The sequence below is a fragment of the Schistocerca serialis genome, chromosome 2 (genome assembly GCF_023864345.2).
Source record: "Schistocerca serialis cubense isolate TAMUIC-IGC-003099 chromosome 2, iqSchSeri2.2, whole genome shotgun sequence".
Taxonomy (NCBI): domain Eukaryota; kingdom Metazoa; phylum Arthropoda; class Insecta; order Orthoptera; family Acrididae; genus Schistocerca; species Schistocerca serialis.
This window is the reverse complement of record NC_064639.1, coordinates 724,845,286-724,868,775: the sequence shown is the minus strand read 5'-3', so window position 1 is coordinate 724,868,775 and position 23,490 is coordinate 724,845,286. Positions and strand designations below refer to the sequence as shown.

At 44.2% G+C, this 23,490-nt stretch overlaps 1 protein-coding gene across 1 annotated transcript in view; it reads left to right on the top strand.

The window, feature by feature from the left end:
- Positions 1-23,186, top strand: part of LOC126456365 (uncharacterized) — an 83,222-nt gene extending 60,036 nt beyond the window's left edge. Inside the window, exon 5 of the mRNA XM_050092118.1 lies at positions 22,960-23,186. Coding sequence (XP_049948075.1) covers positions 22,960-23,186 — 227 coding nt within the window. The remainder of the gene's footprint in view (positions 1-22,959) is intronic.
- Positions 23,187-23,490: the final 304 nt, after the last annotated feature.

Here is a 23,490-nt window from a genome sequence, read left to right as displayed (position 1 = left end):
GGCTTGATGACTGCTATTTTTTTATTTTTGCAGAATACATTTGAATGAACAATAAACAGTTTTTTTTAAAATTATTCTGCTTTCCCTTCCCATCTCTGTAACAAAGACTTTGTTTATATATCGACAACTGCTATTTGTCCCATTTAGTAACGAAGTAAAGTACTTCGGTAGGAGGGGGAACATTTTGATAGCAATATTACATAAGCAGCGAGTACAGGAGTCGTGTGTTTGAAATTCTATGCTGTTATCTTGTGAAGGTAGCCACGAGATTGACAGGCGAGCACTTACTCGGACGGCTGACACGTGTCATTGATGGAGAAGACGGCTCTAAGCGCTTTGAGCTCAGCTAAAAAGAAGGTTGATAAATCTGCTATCGATGAACGTTTGTCCGCAGTATTTTTTTAACTGTAGATCATGTTTATAAATTTTAATTCTCTGAAATTTTCAGCATGAGTCTCTTGTTTAGAGCATTAATATGATAAAAATAAATATTTTTGTTAATGAGAATTTAAATGTAGCATATAACTGCAAATTCTGACTCTTACATCTCATGTAAATTTCTACAAAATTCATATATTTTGTAAAAGATTCTAGGACTTCCATCTACACAAGACATAAAACACATTGTACAGCCGTGTGTCACCGTCTCTGTTCAGAATTATACTACATATTTTGATTTTGGTAATCTTCTTTCTGATATTATTCCAGAAACTATTCGTTATAAATATTGTTTTATGAAGCACATTTTCTGGCCATTATGCAGAGAATACTCTGCTAACGCACATTTTCTGTGGAAATTACGTCACAACACCCTTCATGCTCACTGGAGTGTTCGCCACAGTTTCTCCTGCATCGAAGGAATTCCATACACATCAGATGTGCAAAGGAAGTTGACTCTGAAGCCGGGCCGGCTACGCATTTTGAAGATTTCTGGTTATTAGAACGTGATTAGTCATCTGATAGGGTTGTAATCTTGAGGCCTAGTGACATGCTAAATAATCTTTCTGAGGTTAACTATCTTAGCCTATGAAGACACTATCTAACACCACAAGAAAGTGGTTCCCTCCATACTGCATCATAGAGAGGTATTGGTGTCTATTCCGCCAACTGCACAGTATCGAAGGTTTCCTTCGACACCCCAGCGTCCGTTGAGTTCTTCACCGTGATCCTGGCAAGTGACTGTTACAAGATTCTGCCAATCAGGTAGGCTATACCAAGTTTCTTCCTCTCATTTTTTTTTTGTGGTGGATTGACCGCCTAGGATCACTCTACAACCACTTTGCCAGGAGTTTCCTTTGTTTCCAGCTGTCCTTCATGCAGCCCATAAGCTGTTGCTTTTGTGCTTTCGTCAATATTCTTCCGTTCTTTATAATTTTTACTTCGACTTTAAACCCTTCGGAATTTTATATTCTGTTTCGAAACGTGTCCCATTCTAACATGAGAGTTTGTGGGGTATCGGATTTCTCAAGATTCTTCCACGCTTATTTAATCCACGTCGGAATGATCTTCTTGTTCCAGAGGTAATCAAATATTTGTTTTATTGTCTATTTTAGTCCATCCCGTGCGGGTCTTTTCCTCATGGTCTCCGAAATCCTCTCCACATTCTGTCAAACTTCTTTATTGCTCTGTAGTTTCCAGCTGATCTCAATCTATATTGCTCCCGTGATTTTTCGTGGGATTCTCCGTTCCACGATCTCCAACTTGTTTAGCCTGCAATACATCGAGAGGCGTTCACTGGTGTGTTATAGTTACACAGTCTAGGAGATGCACTTTTTTTGTAAAAATGTATCAGCCAACACGCTCACTATTTTTGAGACTCGATCATCCATCGCACCTTTCTCTAGACCAATCAAGGTACTTAAATTTTCTCACCCTCGTAATCTGGCCTATCTCTGTTTCAAGGAACTTCAGTCCATATTTGTCATTCATCATGAATTTAGCCTATTCCATTTTCAGTATGGGGATAATCCAGAATTCCCTGATGATCAGGACCTTATCAAAACGAAGCATTTTTCGTAGTTTAAGGGAACATTACGATTTTCCTGGGAGTCTACATTCTGTGACGCTTACTGACTTCAAAATAAAGTTCTGTCGGCCTTTCCGGAACACTCCTTGATACTCCCCAAGTTGTTTATCTGAGCTAATCTCTATTCCGTTCCGCACTGCCGTTTAGTGAAAAAATACAAGCTTACCGAGTATCTGACCAGATTTACTACTGGATTCAAGACTTCCCTATAGACAGAGCTCAACAAGACATTCTTAACGGAACAAAATCGACAGATGTAAATGTAATTTCCGAATAACCACATGGAGGTTTGATAGGACCATTACTGTTTACATTGTATATAAAAGATGTAGTAGAAAGCTTTGGAAACTCTGTAAAACTTTTCACAGATGATGCGCGTGCTTATAGGGAAGTAGCAACACCAGAAGCCAGTATGAATTTACAGAATGACCTGCACAGGATTGATGAATGGTGGAGGGTCAGGCAGTCGACCCTGAATGTAAATAAAAGTAACATATTGCACAAATATAGGAAAAGAAATCCACTGATCAACAATTACATAATTGGTGGCAAATTCCTAGACGCTGTATCTGCCGTAAAATATCTAGGTGTAAATATTCAGAGCGATCTTAAGTAGGATGACCACATAAAACAAACAATAGGAAAAGCAAATTCTAGACTGAGGTTCATAGTCAGATGTAACTCATCAAAAAAGTAAGCACCTCACGAGGCGGTTGTTTGACCGATTCTTGAGTAGTGTTCCTCAGTCTGGGAGCCTTATAAGTTAGGAATGATAGATGTGATGGAAAAGATCCAACGAAGAGCGGTGCGTTTCACCACAGAATCATTCAGCCAATGTGAGACTGTTACAGAGAAGCTCAACAAATTCCAGTGGCAGTCTTTACAAGAGAGGCATTGTGAATCTTGAACAGATTTGCTGTAGAAATTAGTGGGTCACTGTTCTTCCTGGGCATAAATGTGCTGATCTCGGCATAGGCATTTTCTTACCTTCAAGGCCATTCCAGTATTCAACACATCAGCATCACTACCCACAGTGATGTGCCAATGCCATGGAGGGCCCTGCGCTCGTCACTCAAACATTCTCCCCACCCCCACCTCCAGCTATCACACCCCTCCTCCTAACCCCTCCCTCTCCCCTTCCCCCTCCCCCTCCTACAACCTCCCAGTCCCTCATTCCCTGCCCCCTGCCCATCACACCCCTTGCCACTGCTCAACAACCAATTGTATGTAGTGCAGTAGAAAAGCTATGATTCGGTGACATCATCAGAATAATTTCATATGTAACACATTATGTCAAAAATACCGAAAATTTTCCGAATTATGTTTGCACTACTGACTTCTAAAAATCAGTTTAAGTACTGGCTCACAAGTCACATTGGTAAAACTCGTTCTTTTTCTCTTTTCTTGCTTTATTGTATTTCAATTCCGCATCCATGGCAGGCTAGCAACAGCAAAGGCGCTGCTCTTCATGCAAGAGACATTACAGGTATATAACAGGAAGACATCTAAACAACAAAATGGAGAAAACATTGTGGCACAGATATAAAAAGGGGGAACATAATGGAAGAGAGCATACAAAAGACGATGACTGTAAAAATGGAGATAAAATCTAAAAAAAGTGTTTGACACAAAAAAACCACACACTGTAAAGATTCGAAGACACAAGGCAAAGTACAGGCAGAGCGTAAAAAGTTGCAGAATGATTAAACCAGCCACGCAATGGGCAGCATAGCACAGAACAATCATGGACAGCAAAACTATGTATAAGTCAAGCGCTTGATTAAAACCACATCACTTTCCTTCACTGTAGAATGGCACCGAACACAACATTTTGCAGCACGCTGATGACGAAGAACAAACGGGGAGGGTCTGCCAAGGGTAGGGATACAAGGGAGAAGGGAAGAAAAGGGGGGAAATGGTGGTGCTAAATGGGGGAGAGAAGGGGGAACACAGTAGCGGGCGCGCCAAAGGGGTGAGGAGGGGGGGGGGGGCGCTGAAGGGGCTTGGGAGGGAAGGGCGAGAGAGGAAAACAGCTGAGGAGGGAGTGCAGAGACTCAAGGGGGGGAGGACAAATAACCGCTCTGGGGGAAGGAGGGTACGGGAAAGGGGGGCTCTTGGGAGAGGGAGAACAAGGCTGGGTTACAGTTGGTAGGAAGGGTACACATCATGGAAAATTTCATCATCTGGGAGTCAAGCTCTATCGCTGTACCTCCCTCTCTCCACCTTCACACCCTCCATATTCTTCATCAGGGCAATTTCCAGCATCTCCCCCTTCCATCTACATCTGCATAGATGTAGATGTAGATGCAGATGTACATGGGAGGGGGAGATGCTGGAAATTGCCCTGATGAAGAATATAGAGGTTGTGAAGGCGGACAGAGGGAGATACAGCAATAGAGGCGAGGCTATGAGTGGGCATGGAGAGGAAGAAGGACACCAGGGGGTGGGGGAGATCAAGCCTGCAGACAGTGTAAGGGATGTGAATATGTCGGAGGAAAAGGAGGAGGTGGGGGAAGAGGATGAGGTTGTACAGGAGCTGGAGGCAGATATGGAAGGAAGGCAAGGTGGAGCATGTGGCATTCAAGGGTCTGGGCGGCATTATAAAGGCAGGTGGGGGGATGGAAATCCAGGTAATGCTGGCATAGCACAGTACGGATGTGGGATATGTTGGTGTGGAGGATAGTGGAAGGATGCAATCCCCTTGTCAGGCCAGACAGGAGTTTCAGGAAGTGGAGGCAGGTATTGGCTTTCTGCTGGATGGTCAGGAGATGAGGGGTCCAGGTGAGATGACAGGCGAGGATGAGGCTAAGTTATCTCAGGATGGGATGACCATAAATGGTTAGGTAGAAATCATGGAGATGGAAGGAGTGGGTGGGTCAGCCTGGGTCTTGGAAGAGATTGATATGAAGGAACCACTGGTTGCACCAAGTGGTGAACTGGTCAAGGTGGGGTTGGAGAGTGCATTGGGATTGTTGAAGGGTAGGACAGAGAGCCAGGAAGGTAGTGTCATCAGCATATTGGAGGAGGTGTACAGGTGGGGGTGGCTTGGGCATATCAGCAGGGTACAGGGTATATGGTAGAGGAGAGAGGACGAAACCTTGAGGGACACAGGTGGTTGGATAAAAGATACGGGAGTTGGTATCATCGAGGGTGACATAGGAAGAATTGCGTGGGAGGATGGAAGTGATCAGATGGACAAAATTGGTAGACAGGGCGTAGGTTTGGAGTTTAAAGAGGAGACAGGGATGCCAAGCGTGACTGCAAGCGTTTCAGAGGTCGAGGGAAACAAAAATTGCAGAGCGACGGGAACTAAGTTGGAGGGACAGAAGGTGGACGAGGTTAAGGATTTGGTCTTCAGCAGAGAAGGAGGATCAGAAGCCACCCTGGGTAAAGGTGAGGAGGTGGTGTTGATTAAGGTCATGATGGATACGATGGGAGAGGAGGGATTCGAAGCTCTTACTGAACACACAGGTGAGGCAGATGGGATGATAGGAAGAGGTGGCAGAAGGGGGTTTGTTGGGTTTGAGGAATAAGAGGATGCAGGAAATCTTCCACAGGTTGGGGTGAAAGCCAATGGAGAGTATGACATTGTATAAAGTGGCGAGGACAGTCAGGAAGGAGAGGGGGCACTCTTTGAGGTGGCAGTAGGTGACAGTCATGACCAGGGGCTGTGTTGCATTTTGACTGGAGGATAAGTTTAATGTCTTGTGCTGTGATTGGAGTGTTGATGTCGCAAGGGATTAACCACACCAAGTACTGGAGACTGGGAGCGAGTGGAGTGACTGAGATCTTCGCAAGTTCCATGACAATGGGAAAAGGGAACAATCAAAGTGGGGATACTCAGGGATGGAGAAGAGCTCGCAAAGGTGGGAAGCAAAGTGGTTGGTCTTACTGAGGTTGTTAGGAATGGGGCAGTCGTTATGGATAAGGGGGTAATGGGGTGTGGAATGGAAACCAGTAAGGTGATGGGAAGCCGACAGGTACTCGGAGGAGTTTATAGGGAGGATGGCATTGAGTCACTTACAAGTCTGGCGCCAGTCCCGGCGTTTCTTTGCTGTAATTAGGTTCCAAATGTGTCGCTGGAGTTGCCAGTGGTGGTGAAGTGTATCCCTGTCACGAGTGTGCAGAAGGAGCATAGAGGCAGCGGGATTGGCGGAGGTGGAGCAGGCCTGTGGAGGGAGAGTGGGATGGTCGGGGTGGATGGTTTTAATAGGGATATGGGCGTCTGCGGCGTCAGTAATGGTCTTCTGAAGGAAGGACAAGGCGTGTGTGATGCCATCGGGACAGTGATAGTGAAGAGGCTGGCTTTCGACCTGGTGGCAATGGATTCCTGGTAGGCATCCCAGTTGGAGCAACAATAGTCACAGACGACCTTGGGAGGTGGTGCAGGGCGGGGGTGAACAGATATTATGGTGAGAAGGATGGGAAGGTGGTCGCTCCCTGTGGTGTCAAGGACATCCATGGCGATACACCCAAGGAGGTTGGCAGAGGAAATAGCAACATTGGGAGTGGTATTTCCTTTGGGATGTGTGTTCTGAGGAAGAGGAACAAGGTCACCTCATATTGTGGGGAGGAACTGATGCCATTGCTGAAGGGCGATAGGAGAGCAGCTGTGGATGTTGATGTCAGCGGCAATCACATAGGTGGAGAAGTTGCGGTCAATGTGGGAGATTAAGTCATAGGGAGTAGGAGCAGTGGAGCAGACATAGATGGGGACGCAGGTGATGGTGAGGGAACAGAAAAAGACACTGAGGGTGAGGTGTTTGTTTGGCTCATTGAGGAGGGATTGTGGCAGGACGGGGATGTCCTTAAGGTGGCTGATGGTGACTCCACCCTTCGTTCGGGGCCCAGGAGCATCAGTTTAGTGGAGAATATAAGGAGAGATGGGGACAGTACGGTGGGTTTGGAGAAAGATTTCATTCAGGAGGAGGGTGTCGACCCGGTGTTGGGATAGGGTGTTCATGAAGAGGTATTTGTTGCTGTGGAAGGCGAAGATGTTCTGGAAGAGGATGCCACACTCACACCATTCCATGATGGAAGAGAAGGAGGGGTGAAGGGAGAGGAGAGGCTTAAACTTGGGTGTCTAGGCAGGTGAAGGTGAAATGGGCTTGATTGTGGGAGAAAGTGGCGAAGTTGTTGAGGTGGAATACGGAGTGGGTGGCGATGGAGATATGTTGGAGGGTGTGGATGTTTTGGAGGACTGTGGTTAAGAAACAAATGATGTCTTCAGCCGTGGGGGGCAGACAGTGGGAATTCTTTGGGTGGATGGGTGGTCGATAGGATGGACAGGGGCAGTAATCTCAAGGATGGTAGGAGGGGATTTAGCCTTACATTTGTGGAAGGAGGTGATGTGCAGTCTATTGCAGGTGTTACAGGAAGGAGAGGTGGCGAGGTCGAGACAGTTTTTGAGAAAGTGGGAGGCTTTGCAATGGGGACAGGTGGGGAGTTTACAGATAGGAGTCAGGTGATCATTATGCATTTAGCAGCACTGGCAGTGGTAGGATTGGGGAGGGGTTTTGGAGGTGGCGGCAGTGAAAAATCAGATTGCCCTGGGTGAGGTGGTGATCAATGGAGGGGACAGACTCTGAAAAGACTCACTTGAGATAAGTGGGACCAGAGGCATTGTGGATAGAGCATGCAGAGTGGATTTCAAGGTCAGGGTGAGAGTTTAGTTCAGCCAGCACTTCATCCTCCATGATCACCGGGCTGAGGTTGGTGAAAACGGTGTTGTAGGTTTGGGGGGTGATGGGGAGGTTGTGGATGGTGAGGAGAGGAAGAGGGGAGGAGAGGAAAGGTGTCAGGGACGTGTGGGGGCCAAACATGATATGTGGGAGTTTACAGAGGAGGTCTGTATGAAAGGAGGGGGACAGGGATCAGGGATTTGATGAGGACTGAATCCGTCCGGGGAATCAGTTGGGAGATGGAAGCACTTGGGAGATAGTTTCGTATCTCCGTGGTGAGGGTACAGGAGCCAAGGAACTTGGGGTAGAGGGTCGACTGGACAAAGGTGTGGAGAGTGGGGGCCGGGCTATGGGTGACAGGAGGACGGGTGGTATCCATGGAGACAATGGAGGAAGGAGGTTGGTGATTTTTCATTGGAAGTGGTGGGAGCAGAGTCAGCATTGCTGCACTTCTGGGATTTTTGGTGAGGGTAGCCTGGGAGGAAGGGAGAGGGATGGGGAGGAGAGGAGGTGGCAGGGTGGCAGATCCTTCAGGTGTGGTGGAGGTGCTGGGAGGTGTGGTTGGTTCTGTGGTGGCAATTGTGCCAGGCATAATGTGATGCGGGTGTGGGAGGAAGAAAATGAGGTGATTGGGGGGGGGGGGGGGGAGTTGGCTATGTGAGGGATTGGAGCAGAGGCAGCAGCTGAAGCATATGTGAGGGCAGGGGCAGGGATGGGAATGTGGGAATGGGAGTGGTTGTAAGTGTGGAGGCTGGGGGAGTGAGGGTAGGGAAGGTGAGGTGTAAGAGGGGAGGTCAGGATGTGATAGTGAAAGTGGGGAAGGGGCAGGGGGACGTGTAAATGACAGTGAAGATGGGAGGGTTCATGTCGAAGGCGGCGAGAACTGGGCAGTGGTTGATGGCGGTGGTAGACGGTGAGGGCGGGGAGGGGGGGAGGGGCTGAAGTCGAAGTCGGGGTTAGGATTGGCGTTCAGTTTGGGGCTGGGCTCTTCCAGAAACGTCTATTGCACTCTGAGAGTAGCCCAGGCGGTGTAGTCTTCCGATTTGGGAGTTGAGGGGATCCAACCCTTGAGATAACAAAACTTGTTTGAAGCTGTAAGCATCATTCGCTATAGAATAGTGGGACGAGTAGATAGCATATTTCTCTACAAATAATTAAAAAGCAACATCTGTGTATAAAATATAACTAATGAATTAAGAATTTGAGTTTGTGGAACACGAGTTTTATCTTAAATGCTATCCTGCAAGCCCTGAAAATAGGAAATAAATCAAGTCCTGTTTCACATCACAGTTTAGCTGTCATCAGCAAATGGCTGCAATGTACAAAACGAGCATAGTTCGAATTTTGTACCACAATTTCTTACTGTCACGAGGAGATGGCTACACTGCAGAAAATGCGGATTGTTTACTTGTACCTGATTTCATACTGTCGCTAACAGAATGCTGCTCTGTAGAAACGTTTCTGCACAGGTAAAAACGATTATTGTTGCTTTCTAAGTACAGTGCTTGGTTTAACATGAAACAGAGTTGCAAATTAATTATTTTCCACTACCATGATACTTCTCAAATACCACAATATTCTTTCCAACCATTCTCCACATCAGCGTTGCTTCTCAAGTGTCATACTATTCCAAAATGTCTACAAAATACTTTCGAAATGTAAAAAAGATGGAAGTTTCGTAATGTTGATTTCCACATACCGGTACACACATAGTCGTTAGATTAGTGCGTCACATTTTAAAGTATGTACTCCAATGTTTTCCGTTTCTAATAATAGTTGACATTTTAAAATGTAGGCCTAAGGAATCAATGTTGTAAAACAAACGTGACCAGGGTTATAAATGCAGAAAAAGACGTTTTAGCTAAAATACGAGGGTGGTTTGAAAGGTTATCGGAATCACCACGAGAGGTCAGCGCTGACGCAACGAGTTATTCACGTGATATTCATTGGACTGTAGCCTGTAAACACGTGCCACGTCAGTGCTCTTGGAAGAGAGCTGTGGCGCTGACATAGTTCTGTTGTTGTTCCTGCGTAGTGATTTGCGAAGATGGAAAGAATCGAGATTCGAGCAGTGATTAGTACTTCGTAAAGAAAGGCATGAAAGCAAAGGTCATTCATGCCGATTTCCAGAATACACTGGGGGAACTCAGCTCCTTCGTATTCAACTGTTGCCAAGTGGAAAAATGAATCTAAATATGGCCAGGAGAGCTTAGATGACGATCCGCGCTGTGGTCGGTCAAGATGTGTCTCTACTCCAGAAATCATTGCAAAAGTGCACAAAATGGCCACAGAGGATCACCGATTGAAAGTGCGTGAAATTGCTCACGTTTGTCAGATGTCATCTGAAGAATTAGAAATGAAAAAATTATCTGCAAGATGGGTGGCACGACAAGACACATATGTGCCGTCGCCATCGCAAAATTTTACGAACTAAGGTATGAATTGTTGCCACACCCGCCCTATTCACCTGGTATGGCTCCGTCAGACTTCCATCTCTTCCCAAAACTGAAAATTTTTTTTGGTGGACGAAGATTCACTTCAAACGAAGAACTGACAGCTGGAGTTGGCAACTATGTTGCAGGCCTGGAGGAAACTTATTTTCGAGGTGGGTTCAAGTCATTGGGACATCGTTGGTCCAAGTGCATTAATCTACAAGGAGATTACATTGAGAAATAAAAAAAAGTTTCAGTGATGTAAGTACTTTTTCAATTCCTTCCGAGAACTTTTCAAACCACGCTCATACTATGCTAAGCAGGTCAGAAACAAGCAGACTGACTGACTGAATGTAACTAATTAGGTCTACTGTTGATGTAAGTCGCAAGACACCCTCAAATTATATATTTCCGCATTTAAATTATTCCCAAGCTCCATTTTAGGAGAGGCACAGATAGTGCATCATGTTATTCTCTAGGAAAATGTATAATCGAAGGTACTCATTGCCAGAACTGATATTATTATAAATGAGACAGGTCTACTTTCGGCAAAGTTTGTAATCAGAACTATGATGGCAAGGCCCTCCAAATCCTTTATAGACTTTTTCTTAAATTTTTTTCCACATCTATGATATCAAAATTTTCTAAAAACATCTGCAAAAATGTGTCTGTAATGTTGATGTCGATTATCTTGGACGTTGTTGAAGATTAAGTACAAGAAAAACCGCTGTAAGGTTCAAATGAATTACTTTCGAATACATTACGGGAAAGGCAGTGATCAATGTCTTACAAATATTTTCTATTAAAAACAGTCTTGATCACGATTTATTTATCAAGGTGACCAGTTCCGACCACTACTGTGGTCATCTTCAGACCATTGAGTAGGAACCTCTTTCTGTTGGAGAATCACTACTATTCTCCAACAGAAAGAGGTTCCTACTCAATGGTCTGAAGATGACCACAGTAGTGGTCGAAACCGGTCACCTTGATAAATAAATCGTGATCAAGACTGTTTTTAATAGTAAATTAAATGAATTACTTTACCACATCTGTGATGTCACAGTATTATAAAACCTGTCAGAAAATGTAATGTCTATGTTGCAGCAGTTTCTAAATAGTAAACTGCAGCTGCATTTTGGGAGACTGGCTCACATTTATTATGGTATAACATTTGAACTGCAAAACGACAAGAACTACTGATAAACTCAGACTCATAAGAGAGCCGACGAAAATGTGGACTTTCCAAAGAAATGTCAGAGCTGATATCTCGGAAACAAATAAAGTCACTTACAATTTATTGTGAAATGTCTCACAGTTTGAAAGCATAATGAAGTTCCAAAAATTAAATATTGTCACATCTAATTTGTCTGTATGACTCATTAAAATGTGTGCTTATCGTAATATAAGCAAGACCTCTACAAAAATTCTGTCAACAATACAGTAGTATTATATGTATGATGTCGCACGCCTTATAAGCTCATTGAGGTACCAAATACATCTAATGCCTACCGCAAGACAATCTATGACGATTCTACATTGCTACAAATGCTAAACAAATGCCGCAACACGTATTAAAGTGATGTTATTCTCTATAACGTACAGATATGTAGATGTGAAGGTAGTTGAGTTCTGAAATTTAGTTGGTCACAACAGAAATGACATCAGGGATTCTGCCATCGTTTGATGATGTACAGCTGAAAAATACAGCTAATATGAAATCCTCAACCTCATAATACATGTTTGGACCTCCAGCAAGCAAAGCTTAAAGTGGCTGTAGTGGTACAGGGTATCCCCTGCCACGCAGAGTGCTGTCTTGCGTAATTTGTATATAGATACAGACGCAAATATTACGACATATGGTACTCCAACATTGTAGTACTACAGCATGACATTGCCGATTTACAGACACCACGATATCGGTGTCGCAATACACAAACAGAGACGAAATAATATGATTACAGCAGCGGTAGCAGTGGGAAATTGTCAATAACTGCTAACGTAATGTAATTATATTTCATAACAAAGTAGTTGGGAAGAAAAGTACGGTTCATTGTGTACACACCTAAACAGTGTTGCACAGGTATCAAGCACAAAACTCATTCTGTAGCGGTCTCCAGCTTGGTATGTGTTCTTTAGTTGTCCGTAGTCGCATGTCTGGATACTTTATAAGATCTTCAAGGTGGTTACCAATAACATTGCTCACTCATGGACTTGGGGTGTGACATATAAATGCATCAAATAAGTTTTGGTGTACAATTGGAGGTCATCCACAGTAAACAACCTACCCGAACCCTATGTGTCGATGTGTGTGCAAGATGTCACCTCCATGTGAGCATTGCGCTCCACCGAGGAAACTGAATTGAAATACCGAAGCAGACTCGTTTCTATGACTACTGCATGGCGGTGAAGAGCCGAAGAGAGCATCTCACATCTGTTAATGTTTAGAGTAGTTTCTTGAGGCAGAATAGTATGTGAATCCCACTTGCGCTCTATATAAATTAATGACGGCATAGTGTATTCAACAAAAATTGACAGCGAATAATAACATAACGAAGTAATGTGATGGTAAGTTCCATGTTTTGTGCGTGACAGAGCGCCATATCGCGACTGTCAGACTGAGCTGTTGGTGGTACTGTGGAAAACAATGTTTTCCCCATGTTTTAATATAGCACCACTGTATCGCATTTGTCGAAGTCAGAGTAGCTTATTAAAGCCTTGTGCAGATGGAATACATATACGCGACCAAAAGATTACTAGCTGCACCATATGTGGAGATTCATTACCACCTATCAGACACTCCTTACAGTCTTTGACCGTGAGAGCCTGTGAGACTGCACGATGCACACCCTTAGCCCGTCTCTTGGTGACCTCTGTATCCACTGTATATGGTGTGCACGTACTTTCGATTTGAGCCCAACAAACTCGGCTTTCATGAGGCCGATAACCTTCTTGTTCTGAGGTGTTAGGCTGGAAGAATTACCGGCCGAATATCCAGATGTATCGCATCCTCGGGATTTTACCCAGTTACGTCTTATGGATTCCAGTATTTCACCCAGTAGACGAAACTATCTGTATCCATATAATGTAACTTGACAGCAGTGAAGTTTTAGCAGGTGGAGCGCCTTGCATATTACTAAATTGTGGAGAGATGATCGACGGGCTGCCGTCAGCTGCGGCGTCTGTGTGTGCATGTGCGTGCGTAATGAGTCAGGCAGCCGAAGCACTAAGACGTGCTGTGTAGAAGTGCCAGGCAGCCTCGTGCAGAGGCAACCTCACTTTATTCTAAAAATAGTTGTGCGCATCCTAGTCTCACAGAACTTATTATTATTTGAACATATTGCTACAATTCTCTCGTGTTAGGGGTTTTAACTGCTATAAGCTGATAGTTACGCTTCTATTAGAAATTTTTGTAGTCTGTGACTATTGGTGGGTCAGTGAAGGTTAGACTGTTTCACAGTAATATACACTCCTGGAAATTGAAATAAGAACACCGTGAATTCATTGTCCCAGGACGGGGAAACTTTATTGACACATTCCTGGGGTCAGATACATCACATGATCACACTGACAGAACCACAGGCACATAGACACAGGCAACAGAGCATGCACAATGTCGGCACTAGTACAGTGTACATCCACCTTTCGCAGCAATGCAGGCTGCTATTCTCCCATGGAGACGATCGTAGAGATGCTGGATGTAGTCCTGTGGAACGGCTTGCCATGCCATTTCCACCTGGCGCCTCAGTTGGACCAGCGTTCGTGCTGGACGTGCAGACCGCGTGAGACGACGCTTCATCCAGTCCCAAACATGCTCAGTGGGGGACAGATCCGGAGATCTTGCTGGCCAGGGTAGTTGACTTACACCTTCTAGAGCACGTTGGGTGCCACGGGATACATGCGGACGTGCATTGTCCTGTTGGAACAGCAAGTTCCCTTGCCGGTCTAGGAATGGTAGAACGATGGGTTCGATGACGGTTTGGATGTACCGTGCACTATTCAGTGTCCCCTCGACGATCACCAGTGGAGTACGGCCAGTGTAGGAGATCGCTCATCTGCACGGCGCCAAACACGCATACGACCATCATTGGCACCAAGGCAGAAGCGACTCTCATCGCTGAAGACGACACGTCTCCATTCGTCCCTCCATTCACGCCTGTCGCGACACCACTGGAGGCGGGCTGCACGATGTTGGGGCGTGAGCGGAAGACGGCCTAACGGTGTGCGGGACCGTAGCCCAGCTTCATGGGGACGGTTGCGAATGGTCCTCGCCGATACCCCAGGAGTAACAGTGTCCCTAATTTGCTGGGAAGTGGCGGTGCGGTCCCCTACGGCACTGCGTAGGATCCTACGGTCTTGGCGTGCATCCGTGCGTCGCTGCGGTCCGGTCCCAGGTCGACGGGCACGTGCACCTTCCGCTGATCACTGGCGACAACATCGATGTACTGTGGAGGCCTCACGCCCCACGTTTTGAGCAATTCGGCGGTACGTCCACCCGGCCTCCCGCATGCCCACTATACGCCCTCGCTCAAAGTCCGTCAACTGCACATACGGTTCACGTCCACGCTGTCGCGGCATGCTACCAGTGTTAAAGACTGCGATGGAGCTCCGTATGCCACGGCAAACTGGCTGACACTGACGGCGGCGGTGCACAAATGCTGCGCAGCTAGCGCCATTCGACGGCCAACACCGTGGTTCCTGGTGTGTCCGCTGTGCCGTGCGTGTGATCATTGCTTGTACAGCCCTCTCGCAGTGTCCGGAGCAAGTATGGTGGGTCTGACACACCGGTGTCAATGTGTTCTTTTTTCCATTTCCAGGAGTGTATATTACATTATATATTGCCATGTAAAGAAAGAAACACAGCATTTCGATGTTCGACAGCAAGATTTATTTTAACGCAAAACGTCATTACATTTCTGTCATACGAGAAATCTTATGAGCGACGGTCACGAAAATAATGTCACATTTTCCTCAGCAATCACTGGTTCCTCGTTGTCAACATATATTTTCAGTCTGATTGCTGGGGTGAGCGACGTCCATTGGCTTGCTTCATTACTGTAGACATGGTGTTCCAGTAACAAATCCTTGACGCACTTCAGTTTCTCCAAGCCCTTCATCAAGACACGTGACTCAGCTGGAATAACTGAGAGTATGCAACTCAAAACCGTATCCAATGGCATACCAATGATTCCATATTGTGCCGGTGGTGATTCACCATTAACCATTTTGCAGAACTCACATTGAATTACTAGTGCGACGCTGTCAACTCCAGAATAAAATCACCAGAAGCAAAATCACGCTACATCGAAATCCGAAATGACAGCTCCATTGCGACAAATAATTGTCTATAGTGCGAAATCCCTGGCAATCAAAGAACATGTTGAACATGACTACTTGCGACAGACTAACGATGTTGTTGCTGCTAACAGCACTCAGACCAAGACTGATGCGAATTACAGCTGGAAAACTGGTGACTTTTAGGTTCTATGCAGGAGCGGACCAGATACTGCTTGCTCCCTATGGGCTTCTAAAATCATGGGGTCCATCCCCCGCCCTCCACATCCACACATAGCTTACCAGGCACTGGTGAAAAATTACTTTCCATCCTGTATACCACAAATTCAGCTTGTATGTGTTTAATGCTTATGCAGGAGATACAAGCAAAGTCGTTTAATTCGATTACTAGAATATAAATTTTTTTGTTGACTCATAAGTCTCCTTACTGTTTTGATGCTTCCCACCACAAATTCCTCGCCTGTGCCAAGCTTCTCATTTCAGAATAGCACTTTCAACTCACGTCCCCAATTATTTGCTGGATATATTCCAATCTCTATTTACCTCTACGGTTTTTACCCGCTACAGCTACCTCTAGTACCATAGAAGTAATTCCAAGACGTCTAAACACATGTCCTATCATCCAGTCCCTTTTTCTTGCCAGTGTATTCCATGTATACCTTTCCTTGTTGGTTCTGCGAAGAACTTATTCATTCCTTACTTTGTCAGTCCACTTAATTTTCAACACTATTTTGTAGCAGTACATCTTAAATGCTTCAGTTCTCTTCCCTTACAGTTTTCCCACAGTCCATGTTTCACTACCATGTAATACTGTGCTCCAAACGTACATTCTCAGAAATTTCTTCCTCAAATGAAGCCCTATGTTTAATACTAGTAGACGTCTCTTGGTCTGGAATGTTCTTTTTGCCAATGATAGCCTACTTTATATATCCGCCTTGCTCCGTGATGAGTTATTTGCTGCCTATCCAGTAAAATTCCTTAACTTCATTTACTTCATGATCATCAGTTCTGCTGTTCAGTTTCTTGCAGTTCACATTTCAGTTACTTCTCATTACATGCGTCTTTCTTCGATTTAGTCTCCGTCCTTATTCTGTACTCATTAGACTGTTTATTCCATTCTACAGATCCCGTATTTCTTCTTCACTCTCACTGAGGACAACAATGTCGTCAGCGAATCTTACCACTGATATGCCTTCACTTTGAATTTTAATCCCTCTCTTGAACTTTCTTTTCATTTCCGTCATCGCTGCTTGGATGTATAGATGGAATAGTAGGAGTGAAAAACTGCAATGCAGTCTTACGTCCTGTTTTAATCCGAGCATTTCGTTCTAGGTCTTCCAGTCTTATTTTTCAGTCTTGGTTCTTGTATATGTTTTATACAAGCTGGGTTACCAGGATTCGCTCTGGGAGTTTATATGAGATAGTGCGGCAGTTGGAATAAACAATATTTTTCACTTAGTTATACAGGGTATACAGGATGTTCCATTTTAATCTATACCGGCCGATATCTCTGGAGTGGCACAATTCTGCAAAAAAAATCTCTAGTATAAGTTTAAGGTTTGAAGGGGGTCATGGAATGGTTACCTCGAAATGACCTTGAACCCTATTTTCAAGGTCAAACTAAGATCAAGTTCACTTTTTACAACTGGTAACCCATATTTTTTATTCCATATTCTCATTCTACGGAAAAAAACGCATTGCCTGCAGGGAACATTTTTTTTCGAAAAATCAGTGATTTGTCGACATGGGGCACTTCATTGTAACTTTCCTAGGTTACCAGTATCTCGAGAATGAAGCGAGATCGGGAAAAAATTGCAATGAAAATCTTGTATGGTTTCTGAACTCTGTCCACTGGTGAAATTTTCGTGAACTTGAAATGGCCCAGAAATTTTTCAGTAGGGATTAACTTGAAAGCAAATACCGTCGGCATTAGCGGAACCCAATGTGCACAACGTGGAGGGTGCCGAATCAGTGACTAGCATTGTGCTTGTGCTGGCACAATCAGAGAAGAGAAGTGTGGAACTTTGAGGCTAACTAATAAGCATCATTGTCTGGAAATTTGGAATGATGACTGGGGGGTTAAGAGAAATTTTACCTTTGGAGACTCTGAAAATTTCTCGGCTGTGCTCACTTAGGATGATTCTTAACTGGCGTGACTCTCATAAATTTTTCTCTTATGGACTTAGAAAAAATGTGTGTTAAGGGATTTAGAAAAATTCCACCTCATCGAACTCTGATGAATTTCGCTCGTGGAACTCAGAACAATCTCGTCTCACAAGACTCTAATGAGTTCCTGGGAAACGAAATTTTTTCCAAATCCGTACAAGCAAAATTATTCTCAACACGAATGTTTGGAGCCTATAAGAGAAAAATTTATCTGAGTCACCTTGTCTCGCAATCGATTTTCTTGGGCCCGTCTTTCGCTTCTGCCTTCTCTCCATATTTGAAAAGGACGAATTACCATGGGGTACTTCATTATTTACGTCAATATCGAAATATGTAAAGGTGATCTCTTGAAAGACACACATCCCTTAGATACATAAGCAATTTTACTGTATGTTTTGGCTTCGTGTTGTGGCGTAAACAAGAGCGAGCATGTGTAAACAAACGGGTCGCGTACGCTATAATAAGTCAGTTGTCCTGCAACACATTAGCCGGATGTTTAGTTGAAGGAAAAACCTAAGAAAACCAATAATAGTGAAAGTGATCAGTACAATTTATCTTTCGACTCTAATCTGTCCGTAATGGCTGATTACACACCGTTAGAAATAGTGAGAAGGATAAAAATTGTAGAGTATCGCGATAATTATGCAGCCGCGCAAAGATTGTATGCCGAAAGGTATACCGGTGTCCATCATCCCACGAAGGTTTCAATTAGATCTCTGGTAAGACGAGCTGAAAGAGAGACCTTGAAAAGGCAGAGACGAAAGACGGGCCCGCGAGAGGCGATTGCCCTGGAAATTCGTGCTATCGTCGCTGAAGATCCATACCTTTCGACTCGTCAGATTCAGCGAATGCATGGCGTGCCTCGATCAGCGGGGTCTCGTGTTTTAAGATACTTTAAAGTGCACCCACATCGCTTATATATCACCCAAGCAATTGAGCCTGTGGATCCTGAGAGACACCTGGCATTTTGTCGATCGGCCGATACCCAAATACGTCGTGATCCCTTTTTCTTCGCACGTACTCTCTTTACAAAAGTAGCGAACTTCGACAACATGGGACGAGTCAATCTCTATAACGCGCGCTACTGGGCGGAAGCAAATCCTCGCTGGCAACGAGGTCAATCAATGTCTAGGCGGGCATAGCAGGAGATTACGTGATAGACCCTGTTTTTTATGGTGAAGCGTTGAACGGCTTGGGCTGTCTTCGTATTCTCCAGAAATTGGTGCTTCCTTTACTAGAAAATATCCCCCGTAGACATACGAGCACATGTGCGGTTTCAACATGACGGTGCCCCTGCGCATCGGGCCTTACCTGTCAGAAGGTACCTTAATGCAACTTATCCGAATCGATGAATTGGTATCGGTAGTGCATTTCGTGAATTCCCGCCAAGATCGCCAGACTTAACATCATTGGACTTCTTCTTATGCGGAGCTGTGAAGCAGAAGGTGTACTCCACTTCCCCCATAACGCCAGAAGATATGAAACCAAGGATCGTGGCGGCTTTTCAGGCAATCACCCATCAGACATTGAATGATGTCGAGACCAGTTTTCGACAGAGAGTGCAAATGTGCACTAGGCAAAATGGGCAGTTGATCGAGCGTCTGAGATCCTAATTTTCCAGTAAGGTCCACGTTAATCAGCCCTTTTTCAGGGCTAACGATGTGCCAAGTCTGCTGGGTAACCTCCACGTGGTGCACATTGGTTTCCGTTAATGCCGACAGTATTTGCTTTCGGATTAATCCCTATTGGAAAATTTCAAGCCCATTTTAAGTTCACGAAAATTTCACCAGTGGACAGAGTTCAAAAATCATACAAAATTTTAACTGCAAATTTTTCCCGATCTCTCTTCGTTCTCAAGATACTGGTAACCTGGGAAAGTTGCCCCAAGGCGACAAACCATTGGTTTCTCGAAAAAAATGTTCCCTGCAGATAATGCATTTTTTCAGATAGAATACGAAAATGGAATAAAAACTAGGGGTTACCGTTTGCAAAAGTGAACTTGACCTTGGTTTGACCTTGAAAAGAACGTTCATGGTTATTTCGAAGTAACCACTCCATGACCCCCTTCAAACCGTACAAGAGACTTTTTTTGGAGAATTTCTCCAGGATTTCGGCCGGTATTGATTAAAATGGAGCCCCCTATATATGCACAAATTTTTGAACTTCCTTTGACGTTATTCGATAACTGTTTGACGATCGTCCTTGTTCCATTACACAGTTCTTGTAAGTTGAGATTTCTGAGTAGTATGAACGGAGATCCAATTTTAAATTACAGTTTAGTAATTCTGTAGGTAAGGTCACAATTTATTCGACGTTTACCAACCTGTCGATCGATTTATATATTCTCTCTTCACCAGGAATTTTCTTTTGAATATTAAAGTTGGTATCGTCGACAATATATTTTAGTTGCCAAAATTACCCGTTCAAATAGCCAGTGCGGATTGATATAGTTGTAAGCAATGTTTTGATAAATTTGGTCGATGAGTTCGTTTTCAGCAGTGGCTATGATGCAGAAATCACTGTTGAGTTTAATGAGGCCAGTTGCCTGTGCCTTCGTCTATTTGTAAAAGTTGTTGAGCAAAATGTGCTGTGGTTTCGTCTTTCGATAGCTCACTCTCATATTTTTTGTGAGTCGCAGTATTTGTTTGTATGTGTGGCCAGAGATGTGATTGCATTGATGCATTGATCTCGTCTGCTAGTGTTGACTTGGGGATAACTGGAAGTGTTTATCGAAAATCTCTTGAGAGTATGAGTGGAGCCCCTCCCATCAGTGTTTCCTCGCAAGTCTTGTAATGTTCTGTCCATGATTAGAGTGATTATTTTTGTGTGCCATTATGCATTCGCTCCAGAAGATAACTGTTCTTCGGCTATAGTCAACGGTAGCTGTAAGGCGGAATGGGCAGTTCGTTCTCTTTCCATAAGTGTGGCTGCAATGCCGGATGATGCCACTGCTAAGTGCGATATGTTGTTTAGCACGTATTTCTGCCAGCACTAGATTTATTAGAAACTTTTTCCCGGTGACTCCTGGTGCATCCAAGTAAATAATTGTTTTCGACCCGGTCCATGAAAACGTTGTAAATATCCTTTTGATTATCATTGAGGAGTTGTTTATTGTGAGCAATGTACTGAAGTAATTAGTTGATGTTGTAGCCTTTGCCTTTACAATTTCAAAGTTTAACAGACTGATAGCATCTTTGCTTGGTGCTTGCATTCCAAGTTGTACTAAGGTCTGGTTGTTTATTGTTAAATGGCGAATGGTCAGTTCAGGATGAGCTTGTCGGATTTGGTACAGTAAGTCATCACTCGTACTCTCTTTGAAGGAGCCCCGTGGCTGCTTTGGATTCGATAAGTTACATGTTGTTAGAATTATGGCGAATAAGTGTCTCATTTGTTCAGCTGAAGCTGTGAATTAGGCTTCTTGTAGCGTTAATTCCCAGTGGTTGTCAGTGTCCAGAGTCCTAAGCATTGGCATGTTTCTGCGTGCGTCTGGCATAGGTAACTGTCAACAGTCTTGAGATCTGTGAAACTTATTGATCCCCGTTTCCTCGTGAAGCAATATCCGGAGATAGAAACTTTCGGCGTTGTCTGGATGTATAGTGTATTCTCGATCTAGTGCGCCACTTTTCATGATTCTTGGATGATCTTCTTCTGGAATTCTTTGTTTTCGTCGTTGAAAGATTTTTCTGTTGTGTTCCACGCATAATAGGCAGGGACATCGACATATACGAGGGTTGGGAGCTTGGAACTTTAATAGTGGCAACTATTTATTTACAAAATAGATACGTGTTTCAAAGTTTAACTGACCTTCAAAGTAGTCACCAGCATTGTGGATAACCCATTGCCAGCGATGTGGAAGTCGTAGGATACTCTTAGCAGTGCCAGTTGTGTTGACAGTTAGAGCGGCGCGGTCTATTGCCCGACGAATTTGTAGCAGTTCTGAAGCGAATCCCGTGAAGTGTTTCCTTCAGTTTAGAAATCAAGTTGAACTCACGAGGGCTTAAGTTAGGGGAGTGCAGTAGGTCGTATAGTACTTAGCAGCCCCATCAGTCAAACAAATCAGTAACAGCTTGCAGTATACGTGCTTGAGCATTGTCATGCAAAGTGATGGGCAGGTCCTGCAGAAAGTGTCATCACGTCTGTGTCTAAGCTGGTCGTAGGTTGTGTTCGAAAAATGAACAGCATAGAGACAGATGTGATGACACTTTCTGCAGGACCTGACCATAATTTTGCAGGACAATGCTCAAGCACGTACAGTGCAAGCTGTTACTGAATTGTTTGACTGATGGGGCTGCTAAGTGCTATACCACCTACTGCACTCCCCTGACTTAAGCCCTCGTGAGTTCAACTTGATTTCTAAACTGAAGAAAACACTTCATGGCATTCACTTCAGAACTGCTACAAATTCGTCGGTCAATAGACCGCGCCGCTCGAACTGTCAACACAACTGGCACTTCTAAGACTATCTTGCGACTTTCACATCGCTGGCAATGGGTTAAACCGACGCTGGTGACTACCGTGAAGGTCAGTAAAACTTTGAAACGCGTATCTATATTGTAAGAGCTGTAAATAAATAGTTGCCACTACTGAAGTTCCAATCCTCGTATATACGAAGGGGAGTGGACTTTATCAACCTACAAAGGAAATGAGCGGCGCTTCTGATCCACCGTATCTGTGCCACCGCAGAGAACAATAAAGCTGCTTGACAGCCGCCTTGTAAACCCTATACCGGTAATAGTTAGAAAAAACGCTGGTAACCTGGCAAAGATCGCTTTCAAATTAAAATACGCAAGGGGATATTTCTTGTAAAAAGAATTCGTATCAGAAACAGACGACGACATACGCCTAAGTACAATAAAAAAAAATACGCAGAACTGAGAGGAGAAGCCGACGCAAAAAAATTGAAACAAAAAAAACCTAAATCGTACCAAGTGTGGCAAAAGTTGGAAGAAGTTGTCTTAAATGCCAAAGTAAAAAGAACGTGGTATAAGTTAACAAACGACGTCTCGCCCACAGATTTAAAACTTGCAGCAATCAACCTTAGACCAACTGACAAATGACATATTACGATTTCAGTGACATCTGAGAACACTGCTTCCAATGCCGGTACGTAGCTAGACTAAGGCAAGCGGGCAAAGAAACGCTAGTGCTCACCAAAAAAACCACTGTGGAAAACACAAAGTTAGAGCTACTGTCCTTACAGGACGCCAAACATCTCCCCGACCAAAGAGAATAACCACTATACGGATTTCAGGTCAGTGTATTCAAAAATCAAATTAAAGCACAAAGAAAACTCTGGGAGGAAAATAAAAGGACCATGTCTCCAAAAGATATGGATCAGAACTCATGAAATTTTTGCAAATAGCCCTCCAGGAGGCCTTCAGCGAGCCACATGGCCAGCGTGATGTCGCCGCCTGCCCACCCCTCGCAGACGGGTCCCCAGTCCTAGGTAGGTCGCGGCCCGCCGTCCCCCCTTCTGCAGTCAACGGCCACGCCGCACCTGGACAGCCCCCTCCCCAGAAAAACGTCAATAGTGCAGTGGACCGATGTGTTAGTGCCATCGAATGTCATCGTCAGTGCCATGAGAAGTGAGTAGCAGAGAAGAGAGAAAGCAAAAGGAAAAATAAATATTCCATTTCTGCCAAAAAATTGTGATATGCTCAGTCATATTTCCATAAAAAAATTAGTGCTTTATTAATTTCCATATGCTTAAATTAAATCTGTGTTAAAAATATTACTACGCTAAAACGCACCGATACAAAAAGCTAAATTCTACTTGAAATTTCATACCTGATCATCCTAAAAAATGTGGCGACTGATTTAAACTACCCCTTAATATTGTTTCCTATATCTTCTCTATTTGGGTCCCTGTCAAATTCTTAATAATGTTGCAATA